General features: G+C 38.1%; 1 protein-coding gene across 2 annotated transcripts in view; it reads left to right on the forward strand.

The window, feature by feature from the left end:
- The window catches only part of btz (barentsz), a 157,385-nt gene that overhangs the window by 120,160 nt on the left and 16,063 nt on the right, over positions 1-21,162 (forward strand). For both annotated transcript variants that reach the window (XM_067150141.2, XM_067150142.2), the window contains exon 8: positions 3,006-3,173. In XM_067150141.2, the coding sequence (XP_067006242.2) occupies positions 3,006-3,173 (168 nt within the window). The remainder of the gene's footprint in view (positions 1-3,005; positions 3,174-21,162) is intronic.

The following is a 21,162-nucleotide window of genomic DNA, read 5'->3' on the forward strand; positions in this document are numbered from 1 at the left end:
AATCCAAAGAATAGACAGAAGGATCATCAGGACAAAAATAAATAAAAAACATCAAGTAAATGGACAATGGAGACTGCTGCCTAATGAAATAGTCTATCGGGAAAATTGTGGATACAATGCAAAAAAGAAGAATTGCCTTTTTCAGCCACATAGTAAGACTACCAGAGACCAGACTACTGAAACAATTATTCAGTTTCTTTTGGAAAAGTAAAACGAAGAACAACTAGTTTGTTGAGGTCCAGAATGATTTAGAAGAGCTGAATATAACAATGAAACAAATTGCAGAGAGAAAAGAGAAGAGGATTCTGTGAAGTAGAAATGCAAGACTAAAATTAAAAACAGTCAAACGAAAACAGTACACCATTACAGATGAAGAGAGGGCAGCCAAGTCAGAAAAAATGAAGTTCTGGGAAGAGAAGAGGAAGTAGAGAAAACATTACAACTAATATTGTGAATACTGTAGTGTATATGGATTGATTTAAGTGCTCCAATGTGGGCATAAACTACGTAAATATATAAAATAGGGTTTTAGTCATCTATTTCACATTATCATCACATTTCTTTGTATCACGGCAATAACAAAATGTGAACGAGTTAAGTCTTGAATAAGATATTACATCGTCACCCGTATTAATAGCTTGCAGTTATTTCCAGTAGCCCGAGGTCAGTTGACCGGTTCGCCATGCTAATTTTAGCCTTTTACCACGAAAAGGATGTCATCGAGATTATAGATTTACCCTGCCCCACCAATTTCGAGCAAGGCAGTTGGAAATTTTCAACTCCCACTTTTTGAAGTTGGTTAGCCGACGCTTACGAAGTCCGCGAACTTTCAACTTATGTGAATGAACGTTTTGAAACAAGGTGATTGATATAGAGCGATATAGGTCATAATTGACTAAGGTGGATTTTTGATTTATCCTTTTTTTAAAGGGAATTTTGTATATTATACATCGTCAGTATGGAACATTATGAATATGAGATTCATAAACTCAAGGGTACCCCTACACATTTGACAATGCCAGGTTCTGTTATGTTGTTTTGCACCCTGTTATAAAACAGGGAGGAGGTGAAAGTTTGCAGTTCCAGAAAAAAAATTTATCGTGTTCTGCGCCAGACTTTTAATGTCCTAACCATCGCAGTTTATTTCTATCCATTCTGTTGGAAAGCTTCTCCACTCTGTTATTTCCTTTTCAACATCCTAATTTCTTACTAAGTTGTTTTTTTTTCTTTCCTTTCATACTGCTTAAAACTTTGATCCCACTAGCCTAGATTTTACTCTCAACTGTCTTTTCATCAGTGTTTAGGTCTCTGCTTCATAGTGTCTTAGGGGGCAATAATATATCACCTCTTTACACTTCCTTGGTACTGTATTCTTCCAGGTCAAAATCCTTACACTCTGGTAAAACACATTTCATTGTTGTATCTTTTTACTGATCTCCATGTCCTGTCCTGCCCTGCATTCTGCATCAGTTAGCTTCCCAAGAACTTCAACCTTTCCTCAATATCAAGGTACTGTCCCTCATTTATATGATGTGCATTCAAGTTCTAAGGCCTCCGATTTTTTTTCTCCAGACTGGAAAGAAATAGAAACATGTGCATTGTTTTAAAAGGAGCCCGCGTTCGTTGTCAAAACGTCACAGAGATGGCAGCACTATACGACAGATGGATTTTTAGCGCCAGCCACGAGAATGAGAACTGTTTTAGATACTTAAAATGGCGACTTTTTTTTACGTGAACAGCGTGCAATCATTCGTTTTTTGAATTTGCGTGGTGTGACACCAATTGAAATTCATTGACAGTTGAAGGAGACATGTGGTGATGGAGTTATGGATGTGTCAAAGGTGCGTTCGTGGGTGCGACAGTTTAATGAAGGCAGAACATCGTGTGACAACAAGCCGAAACAACCTCGGGCTCGCACAAGCCGATCTGACGACATGATCGAGAAAGTGGGGAGAATTGTTTCGGGGGATCGCCGAATGACTGTTGAACAGATCTCCTCCAGTGTTGGCATTTCCGTAGGTTCTGTGCACACAATCCTGCATGACAACCTGAAAATGCGAAAAGTGTCATCCAGGTGGGTGCCACGAATGCTGATGGACGACCACAAGGCTGCCCGTGTGGCATGTTGCCAAGCAATGTTGACGCGCAACGACAGCATGAATGGGACTTTCTTTTCATCAGTTGTGACAATGGATGAGACGTGGATGCCATTTTTCAATCCAGAAACAAAGCGCCAGTCAGCTCAATGGAAGCACACAGATTCACCGCCACCAAAAAAATTTCGGGTAACCGCCAGTGCTGAAAAAATGATGGTGTCCATGTTCTGGAACAGCGAGGGCGTAATCCTTACCCATTGCGTTCCAAAGGGCACTACGGTAACAGGTGCATCGTACGAAAATGTTTTGAAGAACAAGTTCCTTCCTGCACTGCAACAAAAATGTGCGGGAAAGGCTGCGCGTGTGCTGTTTCATCAAGACAACGCACCCGCACATCGAGCTAACGTTACGCAAATGTTTCTTCGTGAAAACAACTTTGAAGTGATCCCTCATGCTCCCTACTAACCTGACCTGGCTCCTAGTGACTTTTGGCTTTTTCCAACAATGAAAGACACTCTCCGTGGCCGTACATTCACCAGCCGTGCTGCTATTGCCTCAGCGATTTTCCAGTGGTCAAAACATACTCCTAAAGAAGCCTTCGCCGCTGCCATGGAATCATGGCGTCGACATTGTGAAAAATGTGTACGTCTGCAGGGTGATTACGTCGAGAAGTAACGCCAGTTTCATCGTTTTCGGGTGAGTAGTTAGTTAGAAAAAAATCGGAGGCCTTAGAACTTGAATTCACGTCGTATTGTACCTGTTCTCTCCTCCGTCATCTTGATTTTCTCCAAGCTTGTTTTCATTCCATAGTTAACAGTATACTCAGGATCTTGTACTTCCTGGTCATATCATTCATAATTTATTATAGCTCTGCTGTTAGAGTAATTGAATTTGTTATTCTATCCACAGAAACACAACCTAATTATCAAAATTCAGAACGGAGACAGCCTGTTGTTCCTCCAAGGATGCAGGAAAATGCTGCCAACAAACCCAAGAGATATTCTTCACAGAGGCAGAAATCACTACCAGAAACTGGGGGGCCTTCATATACTCAGCCACAAGGATATTATGCTCCTGGTAAGTAGTTGACGAGGCTTGTTGGTAAATTTGTGTGTAGAGAAGATTATGCAAATTATAACTCTATCCCCCCCAAAGACTGCTGTTATGCCATACGACCATTTGTGGTGATATTTTGGACATTTTTTTAGGAGTTGAGATGAATAAAAATCCACTTGGGCTGGAGTTGGGGTTTTTTGTTGGCATGTCTGTAAAAGGTATAACATTGATTGCTGTTTGATGCATCATTTGGTGATAAAATGTGAGGGATGTTCTCACTTTGTAGCATGATGCCTTTATCATTGTGAATGAATAGTTCTCTTTGTGCGGACATGGTATATATCAATGAAGAATAGGGATCATATTCATCTGGAAGTATGCAGTGAGATGATGACTGCCTGAGTTCTTCTCGAATGCAATGAAATCAGGTGTAATATCGCAGAAGATAAAACAATAAAAAATCATTGCAGAACTCAACCCAGGAAAATTGCAACTTCGTAGAGAGCTATCTGCCAGTAACACTGCTCGCCACATTCTGTAAGCTCCTTGAAAGGGTTTTGCACTATAGAATTAGCCCAGTAGTTTTCAAGAATCTCCTTGTGAACAAGTTGGTTTTTGTACTGCTCAAAGCTCTGTTGACCAAGTCCTGTTAACAACCTTCATAGGAGGGTACCATATGAAGCAAAAGACATCAATCGCCTTCATAGATATAAGTGCAACCTATGATACAGTCTGGAGACATGGACTCCGTCATAAATTATTCAATGTATTAAAACATGAAAATTGACAGCATGCTTCCTCTGTAACCACAAAAAAGGATGTTAGTTCCCGTAAAATACTGTAAAATTCTCTACCACAAGGTTTGGTCCTTGCTCCCCTTCTTTTCATTCTCCACATAGCTGATATACCTCAGACACAATCCAAAAAGTTTGGCTATGCAGTTGCCTGGGCCATAGTCACTCAGCACAGTACATTTGAAGCAACTGAAGACATCCTAACTTCTGATCTAGACGTTTCACCGAGCTCGATAGTTGCAGTCTAAATGCGGCTATTATCCAATATTCAGGAGATAGTGGGTTCGAACCCCACTGTTGGCAGCCCTGAATATGGTTTTGCGTGGTTTCCCATTTTCATATGAGGCAAATTCTGGGGCTGTACCTTATTAATGCCATGGCCACTTCCTTCCCACTCCTAGCCCTTTCCTGTCCTATTGTCACCATATGTCAGTGTTACATAAAACAGCTTGAAAAAAAAAGTGTAGATGTTTTGGGCAAATACTTCCACAAATGGTGACTTCAACCCAATCCAACCAAAACAGAAGTTTAAATGTTTCCACCTCTCCAACAGATTTTTCAGACCGAACCTGTAATGTCCACTTTAAGGAAAAAGACTCAATCATTACACAATTCCAAAATACCTATAGGTTACACTGGACAGGACACTTTCCTACAAGGAACATACAACAAAGACAGCTCCCAAGCTAAGAAGCAGGAACAACCTCCTGCATGAATAGTGTGGTTCTAGCTGGGGATTGTCAGAGGATATGTTGCGAGTGTTGACACTCGGCTTGGTTTATTCAGCAGTAGAGTATTGTGCGCTGGTGTGGATCATTAGCCGCCACACATGAAAGGTACATGTGTAGCTGAACAAGACAATGCAAATCGTTATCATAGCAATACGATCTACTCTACATACTGGCTACCTATTCTGAGCCATACACCACCACACCACCCCCTGATGCAAGATGGAAGAGTGCTCTTCTCTGAGAATATAGGAAAATTATGCAAAATCATCAGCTTCCGATACTAAATGATTTATGATTTGTGGAATAAAGTAAACTCATGTATACATTCAGCCATTTCCACCACAAAAGCTCTATAAGATGAGTGTCCTTAGCTCATGGAAATATGACTGGTAACAAAACTGCTCTCCACAGTGCCAAAGCTTGCTATGTGTTCTAAAGAAACCGCATGGTTTTGATCAGCCCCAAGAGGTAATGACAACCCTCAATTGAATCTGGACTGGCCAGATACCCTGCATAAGTGGGGAAAAATACAGACATCAAAATGCGATTATGGTGCTGGGAAGCAGACAGTTCAGCATAGTGACTGAGTGCAAAAAAAGGCGTATTTTGGAGACTGCTGATTCTGACAGTGGTGGCAGTAGACTATACAGACAATCTAAGTATCTGTATATTATTTACTGTAGACTCTTGTGTTTATAGGTTATGCTGCTGACTCCAGTAATTACAAGTAACTAATCTCATTTTGTTCCGTATTGAAGATACAATAAGTAAACTCTTTCGAGATTAAAATTATTGTGTCCACCTTTTCAATACAAATATATATTTTTAGTGGTTAAATTCTACATGAATTAAACACACCAGTTAGGGACATGCTTCGCCCTAGTTATGGGCATCTTCAGCCTATATTAATCTTCAGGTCAAGAATTAAAACTATAAACATTGGAACTTGTAGTGAACTAACTTAATCCTAAATACAATTGTCGTATGCTATTTACATATTTTACAATATGTACAGTATGTACAATATAGTTTACAATATGTACAGTATGTACAATATGTGCATTAACTTTGCCACAATTTATGAACAATGAATTAACTTATTTTATAATGACTAGACTTCCAGTTGTGGGTTGGATTGATCACAGCGTAAATTGAGGTTTCTCCAATTGTATTGACTAGAATTTATCACTGTGCGCGAGTTGGGGTTTCTTCAACTGATATGGTCGCCTGAGTTGTAAGAATTTTAACAAAACCGGAATCTTGGTTAAAGTCGTTCATGTTAGGGTTTGAAACAGTTTGAATATTCCTTTAGAAAGAAGCATGGTTATGTTTTAAGGTCGAAGCGTGTAAGTAGGATACATATTGTTGATTTCATTCATTGCTTATCGGATAAAAATATTTGGAAAATTCCGTCATTCTTGTTGATTAATTTCCCGAAGTTCAGACACAACCGGAACAATTGGTCCCAGCTAACGTCGACAAGACAATTACAGACAACTCATATTCCTCCCAGATTGAATATGCACCAATGGGAAATTAATCAACAAGAATGACGGAATTTTCCAAATAGTTTTATCTGATAAGCAATGAATGAAATCAACAATATGTATCCTACTTACATGCTTCGACCTTAAAACATAACCATGCTTCTTTCTAAAGGTATATTCAAACTGTTTCAAACCCTAACATGAACGACTTTAACCAAGATTCCGCTTTTGTTAAAATTCTTGCGACTCAGGCGACCATATCAGCTGAAAAAACCCCAACTCACACAGTGATAAATTCTAGTCAATACAATTTGAGAAACCTCAATTCACGCTGTGATCAATCCAACCCACAATTGGAAGTCTAGTCATTATAAAATAAGTTAATTCATTGTTCATAAATTGTGGCAAAGTTAATGCACATATTGTACATACTGTACATATTGTAAACTATATTGTACATACTGTACACATTGTAAACTATGTAAATAGCATAAGACAATTGTATTTAGGATTAAGTTAGTTCACTACAAGTTCCAGTGTTTATAGTTTTAATTCTTGACCTTAAGATTAATATAGGCTGAAGATGCCCATAACTAGGGCGAAACATGTCCCTAACTGGTGTGTTTAATTCATGTAGAATTTAACCACTAAAAATATATATTTGTATTGAAAAGGTGGACACAATTTTTATCTTGAAAGAGTTTACTGACTCCAGTAATGTCACAAGTGATGCTGTTTGTAATGTAATAATTGTATAAAAATAAATAAACAAACAAATAATAAAATTATCTTCTGCTTCGAAGAAGAAAAAGAAGAAAAAATGTGACAGTTTTGGAAACCCTATAAACCACAAACTCATCAGCATACCCTAATTCTTCCAGGAAACTTTGTGCCACTGACATAGATTTCAAACATCTCTTCCTCTCCTTAGATTATAAGTTGTTGAAGCTAGTAAAGATCGGGCCAGCTAGGAAGACGTCTAGTCGCGCACGTGTACTTTGGATGATCCAGCGTAGCGCATCCCCTCCTAACAGAGCTCCTGTTGCAAGGAAAGTACAGTACAGTGCATAAGTTTACACTCAGCTTTCGCGTGCTGCTTTCTAATTTCTCTTTGTTTAGTATCTGTGGTTAGTGGTGGTGTACGTTAGGCCAATCTGTGACAGTAGGGAAGGCATAAAATGTAGCCTGCGTCGTAAGGTGTTAAACAGTCAGACTCGAGCAGCAATCTCGAACGTTATAGACTTTATGGAAAGGGAAGCAATGGAAGAAAAGTTTGTGATAGATTGTAAGAAAGTGGAGAAAAGAGTGGCAGCAGCTGTTGGAGTGTCAGAAAGTTCTGTGGCATGGATTAAGAGTGAAAGACAAAAAGGGATAGAACTAGAAAAACTTATTGATAGTCTGTTTGAAACGCCAAACAAAAGAAGAAAGCGCACAAAGAATGCTACTGGTCTGGATGACTTTGACGTGGCTCAGGTTATGAAGCCTGCTGTTATACCAAACAATATTATACAATGTATATCTACAGTGTCGTAAAGTTAATGTTACGTGTAATTATAATTTTAAACAATGGCTACGCGAATTTATACACAAAAAAGATGTTGAGAGCTACTCTAATAAGAGGTTAAATTATGTTCTAATTCCTTAAATCTATCATCTGTAACACTTCTAAATAAATTCATTTCAGCTAGGTATGTTTGTAATTTACAGCTGGAAGGGAATTCAACTAACTGAAAATTTGTGGAGTGTTACATGTAAGTTACAACAAATATTTCGGGTCAACTGTACGTCGCCACAACACCGAGCGAGAACGCTGACTGCCCCTTCTCGCTCCCACGGCTCTGCTTCCTCATTCGCACACTTCCCCTCACCGGCTGTCTTCCTAGCTGGCCCGATCACTATTATAGATTTCTAATGATATGACCATAGTACACTATTTTTCAAACCTTGATTGTGTGTGGGATTTTTAACGCTTTCTTCATGCTTTGCAGGACTATACTGTTTGTAACATGATGTGCGTATCACAGTGTAACTTCGATTATCCAAACAAATTGGGACCAGCTTTAGTTCGGGTATTCGATTTTTTGGATAACTGAACCTGCTGTAGAAGCTATAGAACACCTAGGTTTTTCTAACATAATGTTACCTAAAGAGTGTAAAACCTTACATACAGAATACAATAACGGAAATGACACTGTACATTATTGTGTTAAGTAATTGTTGTTCTTTCACCATAGACCTCCATTCTTTTAGCTGCGAGATCTTGAATTCTTTCCTGTAGAAGAAGTTGTGTAGAGCAGCATTCAGGTTGTCTTTCATGCCACTTCATCGCCATTTCCAAGGCAGCACACCCTTCTGAATCAACTGGCCCCTTTTTATCGTCTTCATCCGTTTCATTATCTGAAATATCCTTAAAATGTCTTTTCAGTTTTTCAATTACAGCAGGGTCCATAGGTTGGATCAGGGCAGTGATCTCCTTTGAAACTACATCACCGTATTACCTTTAAATGATGTTCAGTATTGGTACTCTTCTCAATCTGCTAAAGGGTGAGAAAGGAGTGGGTTTGTGGGAAACTGGGGGTGAGATTTCTAGACCCTAATGGGTGGATAGGAGATAGGGATCTGTGCTCACATGGCCTTCACTTAAACCGCAGTGGTACATGTAAGGTAGGAAAATTGGTTAGAAGGGTTATTAGGAGGTATATTAAGGGAAACGGAGTGGTCTAGGGAGCAGTGACCGGGCGAGTTGACCATGCGGTTAGGTTTTCTGTGGTTTCCCATTTTCACACCAGGCAAATGCTAGTGCTGTACCTTAATTAAGGCCACGGCCGCTTCCTTCCAACTCCTAGGCCTTTCCTATCCCATTGTCGCCATAAGACCTATCTGTGTCGGTGCGACGTAAAGCCACTAGCAAAAAAGGGAGCAGTGATAAGGGTACAGGGATCTGTAAGTCAAGTAGGGATGACATAAAAATGTTAGTGTTGAACTGTAGAAGTATTGTAAAGAAAGGAATGGAATTCGTAACTGCGAACTCGCTATAACAGATTGTCGTTACATCCAATTTATCGTGTAAGTCGGGGAAAAGTCATAAACATTAAAATCGGTATGAAACGGCAATAAGTTTGTTTAAAACTTGTGTTTTACCGGATGATATCCACACTACAATTTGTTATTTTTCAAAATACGATACTACTTGCTTGTTGTTTAAAGGGGCATAACATCTAAGGTCATTGGCCCTAAATCCAATACTATGTGAAAGTGCGTGTTTAATTTCATTCTGAAAAAATTATACTATCACTCCAGAGACCTCTGTGGCAAACGTTCCAGTTTTCTTCTTCAAACAGCGTCGCCTAACCTAACTGTATATGTAAATGAAAATGTATTTCAAGCGCGCATTGAGAAATGATAACCACCTCGCTATAAAATTACATGGGAACAGCCTTTCCAAAATTTAACTAGATGCAAGAAAATATAAACTATCCTCTGAATCAGATATATACTCTGCCATATCTTGAGGTGTATTATATTCTTACTTAATTTCAGAATATAACATTAAAAATTAAGCAATCGTTTACTTCATCCTTTATTTCTAACGAGTTAACAACTGCTATCGGCCACATTGTTTACGCATTTAATATGAAAACTTGTTATCCTCTTTCATTTTGAATTTTCTTTTAGAGAACAGCAATCGATGGGCATTATTAATCAACTCTGACATCGCCTTCAAATGTTGAGGAGAGAGCTCACAAGTGTACATAGCGAGAAAACGATACGGTACCGAAAGTGACCGATCGCATTTTGTGGCAAATATTTGTTTTGTTATTCAAACAGCGTCGTCTAACTTAACCATGCTATATGTATTATGAAAACATATTCCAAGTGCCAGTAGAGAAATTATAACATTTTCACTATAAGTTTACATGGGAATAGCCTCTCCGCAACTTAACCAGACACGAGAAAATATAAACTAACCTCTGAAATCAGTGATGCATTCTGCCATATCTTGAGGTGTATCGAATTCTCACTTAATTTCAGTGTAGAGTATTAAAATTAAGCGACCGTTAGCCTTTACTTCTAACGAGTTAACAACTGCCATCGACCATGTTATTTATGCACTTGTTACGAAAACATGTTCTCTTCTTTCATTTCTAGTTTTCTTTACGGAACAGCAGTTGATGGGTATTACTAATCGACTCCGGCATTGCCTTTGAATTTCAACGAGAGATCTAGCTAGTGGACTTAGCAAGGAAATGATATTGAAGATGTTAGATCGCATGCAATATAATCGCTGGGTGCATAAATGCCGGTAACGGAGAAAATCATGCACACTAAATCGCTTGTAATAACGGATGCGTCAGTGATAGGGCTCTCGTTGTGACTGAAGGATAATGTGCAGTTTAATACAGGAATTTTGAAGGGACAGACAAAAACTCGTGTAATGACGGGGTTCTCGTTACATGCCTTTACTAAGCATGGGAGGCTTGTCTCTGAAAACTGTATGTTTCTGAAGAAAAATTAACTGATTTTCTAGAAAATGGTATGAATTGATTTTGAAAATGTTGTAGAATTCACAGATATAGAAGACGCTCGATTTAATGAAATTGTCACGAGACATGCTTTACCCCGCGTAATAGCTTAACCATGGTAAATGAAAAATGACCTATAGAGTGACAGAAGATTATGAAAAATATATTTAACTACAAGTGAACACAATTTTATGAATGACACTGTACCTAAAATGCACACATTTGACATTCCATTCTTCATATGATTGATTATGTTCAATGTATCGGTCACAGAGTATGCTTTTATTTTTTGTGACATCACTACACTTGCATGGAACTAGAGACTTAACTAGTAGATTGTATGACAAAAGCTAAATACCAACACGGTCACTTGTTTTGTAAGAGCGTCTCCGAAACCATAAAAGAGTAGTTAGTGGGACGTAAAACAAATAACATTATTATTATTGTTTTGTAAGCACGGGTGCAGGCAAACGAGTTTAAGTTGTCGAGGGGAATGGAGGAAGGTCACCTTAACTTTCCTTTATGTATACAGAACCAAAAGTATGGCCAGTTGCACATGTTCCATTGTTTCTGTGAATAGATAAGCACACAGTTTATGAACCCCATCCAGTAATCCCTTGAGGTTCTGTTTACTGCTGAGTTGCTAACTGTTACAGATTGTAATGCAGAATCTCTCTCTGCAGTTCGTTACTACATTTACAAAAATAAGAATTTTTTAATTTTTTTCTTTTTTTCTGAGACACACTTTGTACCACGTTTAACTAGGCTTCCATTGTATTTAATCTGCTAACTCAAAATACCAATTAAAATCCAAAATACCCTTACAAACATTACAATAATTAAGTCATTGGAAGGGATTGTATGTTACAGCATATATTTTCATTGACATTCCCCCTAAACTATTAACTGGCCGATGACGTAGATGTTAGGCCCCTTTAAACAACAAGCAATAAACTATTAACATCTTACCTCATGGAACATTTTCAGTCATTTTGGAATGGCCTTTTTCATCACCTGATTCCAGAGACTCGAATGCTTGTTGTCTAGTGTGTGTGTTACTGCCATTGGTTTGGCAAGACATTTTCGTATGATGGGGTCGAATAATGCTTGATTAGTATTGTTCTAATTGAGAATGTTGATGCTTTGTAATATACAGTAGAGAGGTGGTGGTATTATAATTTCTAATTACTAGATTGTGTGGCAAAAACCTGGATTAAATTCCAAGCCTCTCCGCAGTGCTCATTTGGAGTGAGGACATATGACGCTGTTGATGGTGATTCATCCATCGGATGGAGACTTTAAGCCTTGAGCAAACCTCTTGGTGCTATTCAACAGGAGTAGGCTACGTGCCGGCAGTGGGTTTCACCCTCTTCCTTCCTAGTATCATATATCACGTCACTCATTTCATCTCATTAACTCTGATGAAGTTGACCTCAGGAAGGGCATCCAGTCATGAAAACCCGCCACAACATATTCATCTCACCTCATCTCATACCCGACCCCTTAGAGAAACGGGACAAGGGTTGGACAAACTGAAATAGTTATGTCTCCTTCTTCGACTGCATGTGAGGTCTGCTATTCACTGGATTAACAAGTGTATTTTCTGTGATCATAATGTTCGGTTCAAGCTGATTGATCTTCAGGTTGGTGACCAGAGTGTCTTGTTGCCATTGTCTTGGCCTTCCAGAGGATCACTCGCACTTGACAGTGAACTTGTATTCATTGTAAGTGACATTACTGGATGCTGTTCTCAGGACCTCTGGTGCACCTCCTGCGTTTTCTTGTGAATGGGAACAACTCCTATCCTGTACTGGATCGTATAGTTCGTTATGTGATCAAGGAGAGCAACTCGAAGAGAGCAGCATAACATGTACATCTCCACGATGTGTAGAGGACACTTAACACTTTTGGTGACTGAAACTCTCAGCTCCATAACCATGCCACCGGACAGACCATATTTCAATACACCTTTGATTTTAGGTTGACTGGCATACTTTACCGTACAGTACTACTGTAACTCATTTCCGTCTATACCATGCTGCACTATCTTGTACTTACTTCCTGTTTATTACCACTGTTGCTTTGCAGAAGGGATCTCTTCGAGCTTGCATCTGGGAGATAGTGGGTTCGAATCCCACTGTCGGCAGCCCTGAAGATGGTTTTCCGTGGTTTCCCATTTTCACACCAGGCAGAAGTTGGGGCTGTACCTTAATTAAGGCCACGGTCGCTTCCTTCCAACTCCTAGGTCTTTCCTATCCGATCGTCGCCATAAGACCTATCTGTGTCAGTGCGATGTAAAGCCACCATCAAAAAAAAAAAAAAAAAGGAAGGGATCTTTCATCAAGTATGATTTGGCTTACTTGTCGTGAAGAAGGCAAACCCTTTGTGACTGGTGGATGAGTAAGTACAGTGCATTGAACAGACCTGATTCAAATTCCATTTACATGCCTTTGTAATCACAGTGTTACTAAATTACACACAAGGGGGCATAATAACCAAATGACATCATCTGTGGCTTGTCATCTAGGCGGCCGCAGCTCATATCCCGAACAGGGTTTGTGCCATTTTGTAAATCGTATGTCACGCCCTTTGGTCCAATTTTCACATAAAAAGAAACTGGAGGTCTCATTGCTATGATAATGATATAAATAATTGCTCTGATAACGATATAAGTAGTCGCATAAAACTAACTTATTTTTTTCTTTTCTCATATTGATAATGCACCCAAATATTGAGTGTTCCTGTCCTAGGCATTATTTACTGAGGACATCTGTTCCAAAATTATTAAAAGCACTCCATTAACGTAACTTTGTAACTAATTTTCTTAACATGAAATTACTCCGTAATGTAGCTTTGTCGTTGAAAATGTCGAAAACAAAATTAAAAACAAGTAAACGGATTCATCATACCCAGATAAGGTAAAGAAGAATATTCCAAATATTCCAAAGAAGGTTTGGCTGAATGGTCAGCATTCTGTCCTTTGGATCAGAGGGTCCAGGTTTCGATTCCAAACTGCGCCAAATATTTTAACTGCATGTGGTTAATTCCTCTAACTTGAAGACTGGGTGTTTGTGTTCTGAATACTGTTCATCTACATACAACACACCTCACAACCACCACAGAAATTTGCAGTGAACACATCCCTCCACATTGGGTTGGCATCAGGAATGGCATCCAGCTGTAGAATGAGCCCATTCCACATACAGTAAAACTTTGTTCATTTGAAGTTGTTGGGACGCATATATTGGACTTAGAATTACATATTTTGAATTAACCGTCAACTCATAATTCGGAAATGCCAACCATTGTGGTGTCACAAAATATTCTAAGACCTGTTACTGCATGCAATTAACCTTGATTCACTGTTTAAACCTTTCAAATGCCATGGAGAGAATTTATTTCCAAAATGTATCCAACAAGGTGCATTTACAGTATTCAAATAATGCACTTCTGGCAAACATAACCTCACACAATAAAAAAATAAAAAAAACAGATTCAAAGACAGGGAGAAATCTATACAGGTTCCCCTGTGCGAGTGCTTTATTCATTGGATTACTGTACTGTATGCACTGTAGATGCCTTGTACTTGCACGGAAAATACCCGTTGCCCGTAAAACATCGCCGCTTATCGAACTTTACTATGACGAGGAGAGAAAGTCTCTCGCTTCCGTCTGCATTACAACACAGTACAGTGTTGTACCTCATGCAACAAAAGAAAAAAAGCATGATTCAAAGACGAGGACCAATTATGCTGGCTCTTGTACAATTGCCCGCCATGGCACTTCTCTCGTAATTCAGAAATGCCAACCATTGCCACGTCACAAGTATTCTAAGACCCATTAACGCATGCAATCGCCTTGATTCTCAGTTTAAACCTTTCAAATGCCATAGAGGAAACTATTTCTGAAACTTATCCAAGAAGGTGCATTCACAACATTCAGATAATGCACTTGGATAAATCACTGACAAACATAACCTCACGCAAAGAAAGAAAAAAACAAGCATGATTCAAAGACGAGGACAAATTATGCTGGCTCTCCTGGGAAATGCTTTATCTTTTGGATTACTGTACTGTTTGTATTTTTAGATGTCTTGTACTTGCGCGGAAAGTGTACGACGTCCTTAAGACATCATGGCTTATTGAATTTTCCTATAACAAGGGAAGAAAGTCTCTCGCTTCTGTGTGCATTGTAACACAGTACAGTGATCCCCACCTTTGTACTATTTCCCGGCTGGCACTTCTCTCCTTTAAAACCATAAGTCTGTTTGGGCTCAATATTAAAAAATAATCATGCAGTTTCATTGGCATTGACAATATTGTTTGGCAATTAAATTGAAACAAGAAATAAAGTGGTTCAACCTATTAAATGCAAGTAAATAAGAAATGTAGTGTTACATTCTTATTTGGTTAAAAGCGGTACCAGTTTCGACCACCAATCTGGGTCATCAACAGCCGATTAACAGTACAAAAACAGTGCATAGGGAAAAAAAATGAAACAATAAGTCTTTCACAAAAGCACTTCAAGAAGCAATATAAGACAATAGGATTAGCACTGTGTGATTTTAAATCATAAAAACCAGAAGAAGTCTAAGATCAGTCACTTGTATGTAGCAAGGCGCATGTCCCTGAAGAGTAGCACAACACAAGCAATGTCTGGCACTGTGCCTTAAAATGTTTACGAGAAGAGGTGAACAGTTCATTCAACAAGCCTGCAAACACTGCCAGGCGCGAAGTCACAACACGACTTAATAAATTTGAAGTCCCAAAATTGTGTAGAAGTCGAAGACAAGTCGCTTAAATAAAGTAAGATGCTAGCTCCTGAAGATCAGCGCAACATACGCAATGTTCGGCTCTGTGCTTTTAAATCCCGACGAAACTCGGTGAATAGCTTAAAGAACAAGCCTGCAAATGCTTCAGTCACAAAAATATATAATACAAGTTAATATAATTGAAGTATATATCAATGTTAATAGGATCTTGTAGATTCTTTAGAGATGCAGAATAGTTGACGTTAAAAAAAAAAAATTGCAAGGAAAAAATGTTAAAAAGCGCAATATTGGAAACAAATTAAAAACGCATATGCATATCGTGTTATTTCTTGAAGATAAGAATTCAGGTCGTACTTCAGGTAGCGTAGGGTATGAGTTTAAATTTGAATGTTGTAATGATCTGAACTGTAGGTGGTATTATAGTATACAGTTCAATTCGGAAAATAGATTTTTTTTTTAAATCGAGAGGAGAGGTCAAAAGAAAAGATAAGATGGGATAAGGTTATAAAGGATTAGTAGATAAGAGAATAAAGTTAAAAGAAGATGGCAAAGGATAGGATAGGGAAATAAAGGAGGGGTAGTTTAAGGTGGGTTAGGAGGATGGGTTATTGGAGGTAGAAAACATGGGTAGGAACTGTGTAAGGGATGGAAAATTGAATTCGGGTTTAGAAATTTAGCATTTTTTAGAAGAACTAGGAAGTCGAATAGAATCTACAAGATCCTATTAACATTGATATATACTTCAATTATATTAACTTGTATTATATATTTTCGTGACTGAAGCATTTGCAGGCTTGTTCTTTAAGCTATTCACCGAGTATCATCGGCATTTAAAAGCACAGTGCCAGACATTGCGTATGTTGTGCTGATCTTCAGGAGCTAGCATCTTACTTTATTTAAGCGACTTGTCTTCGACTTCTACACAATTTTGGGACTTCAAATTTATTAAATCGTGTTGTGACTTCGCGCCTGGCAGTGTTTGCAGGCTTGTTCAAGGAACTGTTCACCTCTTCTTGTAAATATTTTAAGGCACAGTGCCGGACATTGCGCGTGTTGTGCTACTCTTCAGGGACATGCGCCTTGCTACATACAAGTGACTGATCTTAGACTTCTTCTGGTTTTTATGATTTAAAATCGCACAGTGCTAATCCCTATTGTCTTATATTGCTTCTTGAAGTGCTTTTGTGAAAGACTTACTGTTTCATTTTTTGTTTTCCTGTAAATTGTTTTTGTACTTTTAATCGGCCGATAATGACCCAGATTGGTGGTCGAAACCGGTACCGCTTTTAACCAAATAAGAATGTAACACTACATTTCTTATTTACTTGTATTGAATAGGTTGAACCACTTATTTGTTGTTTAAATTTAATTGTGATACACTTCAATATGGAACATTATGAAATTTTTATCTTTAAATATTGTTTGGTGCGTACGAATTGATTATATGAGCCAGGCTTTTTCGTCAACTGTTGGCATCACCAGTGTTCGCGGATTCTGCTTCTCCGCACACTGCCTGCTACATGATATTGCGGTGTTCTTTAAAACACTGACTACAAAAGAATTACAATTTCCCTCGAACTTAGCAAATATCAAGCTCACTGTAGACACACCAAAGTGAGTGAAAGTGTGGAAAGCTACCCCTGCACGTTCTGGAAGACTCGTTTTTTCATGATGCGGAAAAATTTTAAATTAAAATTACTCTGTAAAATATTAAATGTAAAGGCAGTTTTTAATTAAAAGTCTGAATTTCGGTAATGGGACAGACATTGTTCTTCGAGTTACGAATTATCCGTATTTCGAATTAAACAGTTTATATAATATGCAAAACTGTACCTCACGTCTAGGAACGACAGCTTCTTCGAATTGGGCGAAATTTTGAATTAACTGATTTTGAATTATCGAGGTTCTACTGTAATTGTTTACCCCAATAAAGAGGGGGGGATAGAATTCCAGTGAATATGAAAGAATAATTTTAGATTATTTGCATAAATATGTCAGTTATTGATACATTATGACCGAGCTCGATAGCTGCAGTCGCTTAAATGCGGCCAGTATCCAGTATTCGGGAGATAGTAGGTTCGAACCCCACTGTCGGCAGCCCTGAAAATGGTTTTCCGTGGTTTCCCATTTTCACACCAGGCAAATGCTGGGGCTGTGCCTTAATTAAGGCCACGGCCGCTTCCTACCCTTTCCTAGCCCTTCCCTGTCCCATCGTCGCCATAAGACCTATCTGTGTCGGTGCGACGTAAAGCATTTAGCGATACATTATGAAAAGCGTAGGCATGGTGCAATTACCAGCCTTTTGGGGGAAAAATACGAACTACTCCTGAATGTAATTGTTTGAGTAATGATAATCTGTCTTCAAATTGGGATACTCCAAACAGTGTGAGTTTTACATTATTTATTTATTTATTTATTTATTTATTTATTTATTTATTTATTTATTTATTTTAATTCTACGTTTATTTCAAGTATCCAGATTTTCTTTTTAAATTTGAATGTTTTTGTATATTTTTAATAATAGAAGTTATGCCTGTTAGATCAAGATTCTGTAATATGGAGAAAAAGGCTTGGATTTACAATAGTAACTCATTAAACTAAAATACAAGCTAACTTCCTCTTTCAAATAAGTAGGCTGCTGTATGTCCCAATTTGGCGATCTGATGCTGGTGTCCTAGTTGGTCTATAAATTGTTCCTGTTAGAAATTTATTACACATAAAGTATATTAAATATGACAGCAGAAAAGGAATGATGAACCATCCGCTGGCCTCATGTTGCTATTGTAACGACTGACTGTAGCTACTTTTATGGGTTTATCAACGAATGAAAGAAACTATAGTTTTGTTTAAATTAAATATGATAATGATGTTCCATTTGGTATTTATTGACAGGAATTAAATTTTGTTCATTTAGTGATTTCTTCACTGTGGCTTAACCATTCCTTCACGGACTTGGTTGGCAATGCTGACTGGCCTATAGTTCAAATTTTAACAAACATTTTGTTCATTATAAGGTAATATTTCCAAGGGTATATTACTTCAAGAATGTAAGTATGTCAAAAAGAAACCGTATTCGTTATCCACGATTTCGCATATACGCGATTTTGGTTTTAAGTGTATTGCTGCCATCTGTTAACACTACGTGGAAGCTGTAATGCCTTAAGGTGGGTACACCCATGCGTGCCGAACTCTGTAACGTACCGTACACTACGTTGCTCGCCAAGGTTAAACGCAACAAGCGCAATCTACATGCATCTTCTATCATGTTTGTTGAGACGTGAATCCTCAGTTACGGTCAGTAAAGCGGTGAGGTTGAACTTCACAGATTTCGTATTTAAAACACTGGGTAAAAGGAAATAATGTGTGCCTGTCGAAGGAAAGAAGTGTGTACCAAAGTCGTAATAGTTTAAAACAAAGTTAGAAGTTTTGGATCGCTATGAGAAAGGTGAGCATATTGTTGACATTCAGCGTGCTTTGGGACTTAGCGAATCGAATGTGAGAACTATTCGTGACAATGTGGAATCTATTCGAAAAGCTGTTCAGTCTTCTACTAACTTAAGTGTGACTAGAGTGACCAACTCTCGCTCGGAAACGATGGAAAGAATGGATTGGATTGAGCTTCACAACCAACAGCACATGCCTCTCTCTGGAGCTGCTATTCAAGCTAAAGCCAAGAGCTTGTATGCAGAGTTTAGTTATATTATTGTGTTTTTCAGTGTTAAATTTGTAAGTGTAAAGTTTGCATTAAAATGCATTTCAGAAACATGATGATTATTTTTTGCAATTATACTAAGAATCTCTGCTATTTTAAACTTAATATGTGAGTAAACTTAAACCTAACCCTATATTTTACATATAAAATGACTCTCAATTTACGTTAATTCGGTATGCGCGGCAGTTCCGCAGACCGTAACTCGCGTATAACGAGGTCTTCCTGTAATTTAAAAATTAGTTTCTTCATACTAACTTTTAATGAAACGAAATAAATATAGATTATATTAGAGGTATTCTCCACCATCATTCTAGCAGTTTCCAAAATTGTGCAGCAAGCTATTCTTTGTGGTATATCCTGGTGCCACTGCTGGAAAACTGCCTGAAGGTCTTCGTTGGAAATTAACTTCTTACCTTGCTTGGCTTCTTTCATTGTTAAGTCTGTAGGGGCAAGTTCTAGCAAGTATGGTAGATGAGGCAGCATGGTGTACAATAGAGCACCCATGGTGGCAGTAGTCTACTGACTGCCATGTGGACGCATATGGTCACGGTTCTACGATTTAGTGCTGCTTCCCAACACACACCTGCTAATCTTTTGTGAATATGTTAAGCAGTCACGTTTTCCCTCCAGACACACCACACAGTCCACCATTGCCCATGATTCTATGTTTCCATGTTGTTCGAGCAGGAATGCAGCCATACGAATGACACAGGACTGTTCCACCTATATGCAGTAGAAATGTCATCTGGTAGCCATAGGCAGCTCTTCCTGCACACACCAGGCACACATTTCTGACAGCTACCTTTCTGGAGTTATGGAGGGAGTGTCAGTCATTTCTTGAAATGACCTAAAAAATTTCTCTTAAGGAATCTATTTTTCCATTCCACGCTGCTGCTCACAGTTTAAGTTTCAGGTCTTTTCCAAACAAAATGTGACCCTTTCACTTTTGATTGCACCAGTGGCAGTTAAAGAACGCGATGACAATTTGAGTATATCAAATTTTTTTTACTCTATAACAGTCGATTCACAATTAAGTATATATTTATTTTCCACCTAGTCGATACAATGATTGCTTAAGGCAATTTTTAATGGTCAAAAGTGGTACATGTTTCGTATATTATCAACATCTTCAGCCACATAACACTGTTTAGATGAAAAATATATAAAATTGACAAAGTAATGCTTTAGAGGAAGTGTCCTTAAAATTAATCTTGTCAATCTTATGTTAATTTTAAGGACACTTCCTCTAAAGCATTACTTTGTCAATTTTATATATTTTTCATCTAAACAGTGTTATGTGGCTGAAGATGTTGATAATATACGAAACATGTACCACTTTTGACCATTAAAAATTGCCTTAAGCAATCATTGTATCGACTAGGTGGAAAATAAATATATACTTAATTGTGAATCTATTGAAGTGCGATACGGACCATGAAGCTGATTTTATGTAATCTATAACAGTCTACGCTTTGAACAGAAAAGAGATTAAGATTTTCTGCCATATAGTGTGGTATTTTGTGCCGGGACATGGAGTGAAAGTTACGCTGTTAGAATCTTAATTTGTTCTTGGCAAAACTTCTTCGATACTGGCAAACTATTTAATGTCGGTTATTAAGAGAAAGGATTTAGTACAGAAAGGTGTGGGATTCTGCAACAATAACTGCAATGCTAATTTTGGAGGCATACAGCACAAAGGAGTAAACAGTGTTAACATTCTATTGAGAAAGAAATGGTAAGGAATATTGTGGGTCTTGCTCTGGTGCTCATATTGGTCACAATTTTCTGTAAAATGTAGTAGGAACTCTTGTCAATATATATACTGTATGTATATTTATGCCTTGTGAGTAACTCAGGTAAGAGTTCTGTGGCATCATAGATATTGATTACATAAACATTCTACAACATAGCAGGACCTGATTTGTTTCTCTGCTTCCAGCCATTGAGAAATTTCTTCTTATGAAGTACTCAAGTCTTCCTTTTTATCTCAGGA

Source organism: Anabrus simplex, chromosome 6 (genome assembly GCF_040414725.1).
Source record: "Anabrus simplex isolate iqAnaSimp1 chromosome 6, ASM4041472v1, whole genome shotgun sequence".
NCBI classification, from domain to species: Eukaryota; Metazoa; Arthropoda; class Insecta; order Orthoptera; family Tettigoniidae; genus Anabrus; species Anabrus simplex.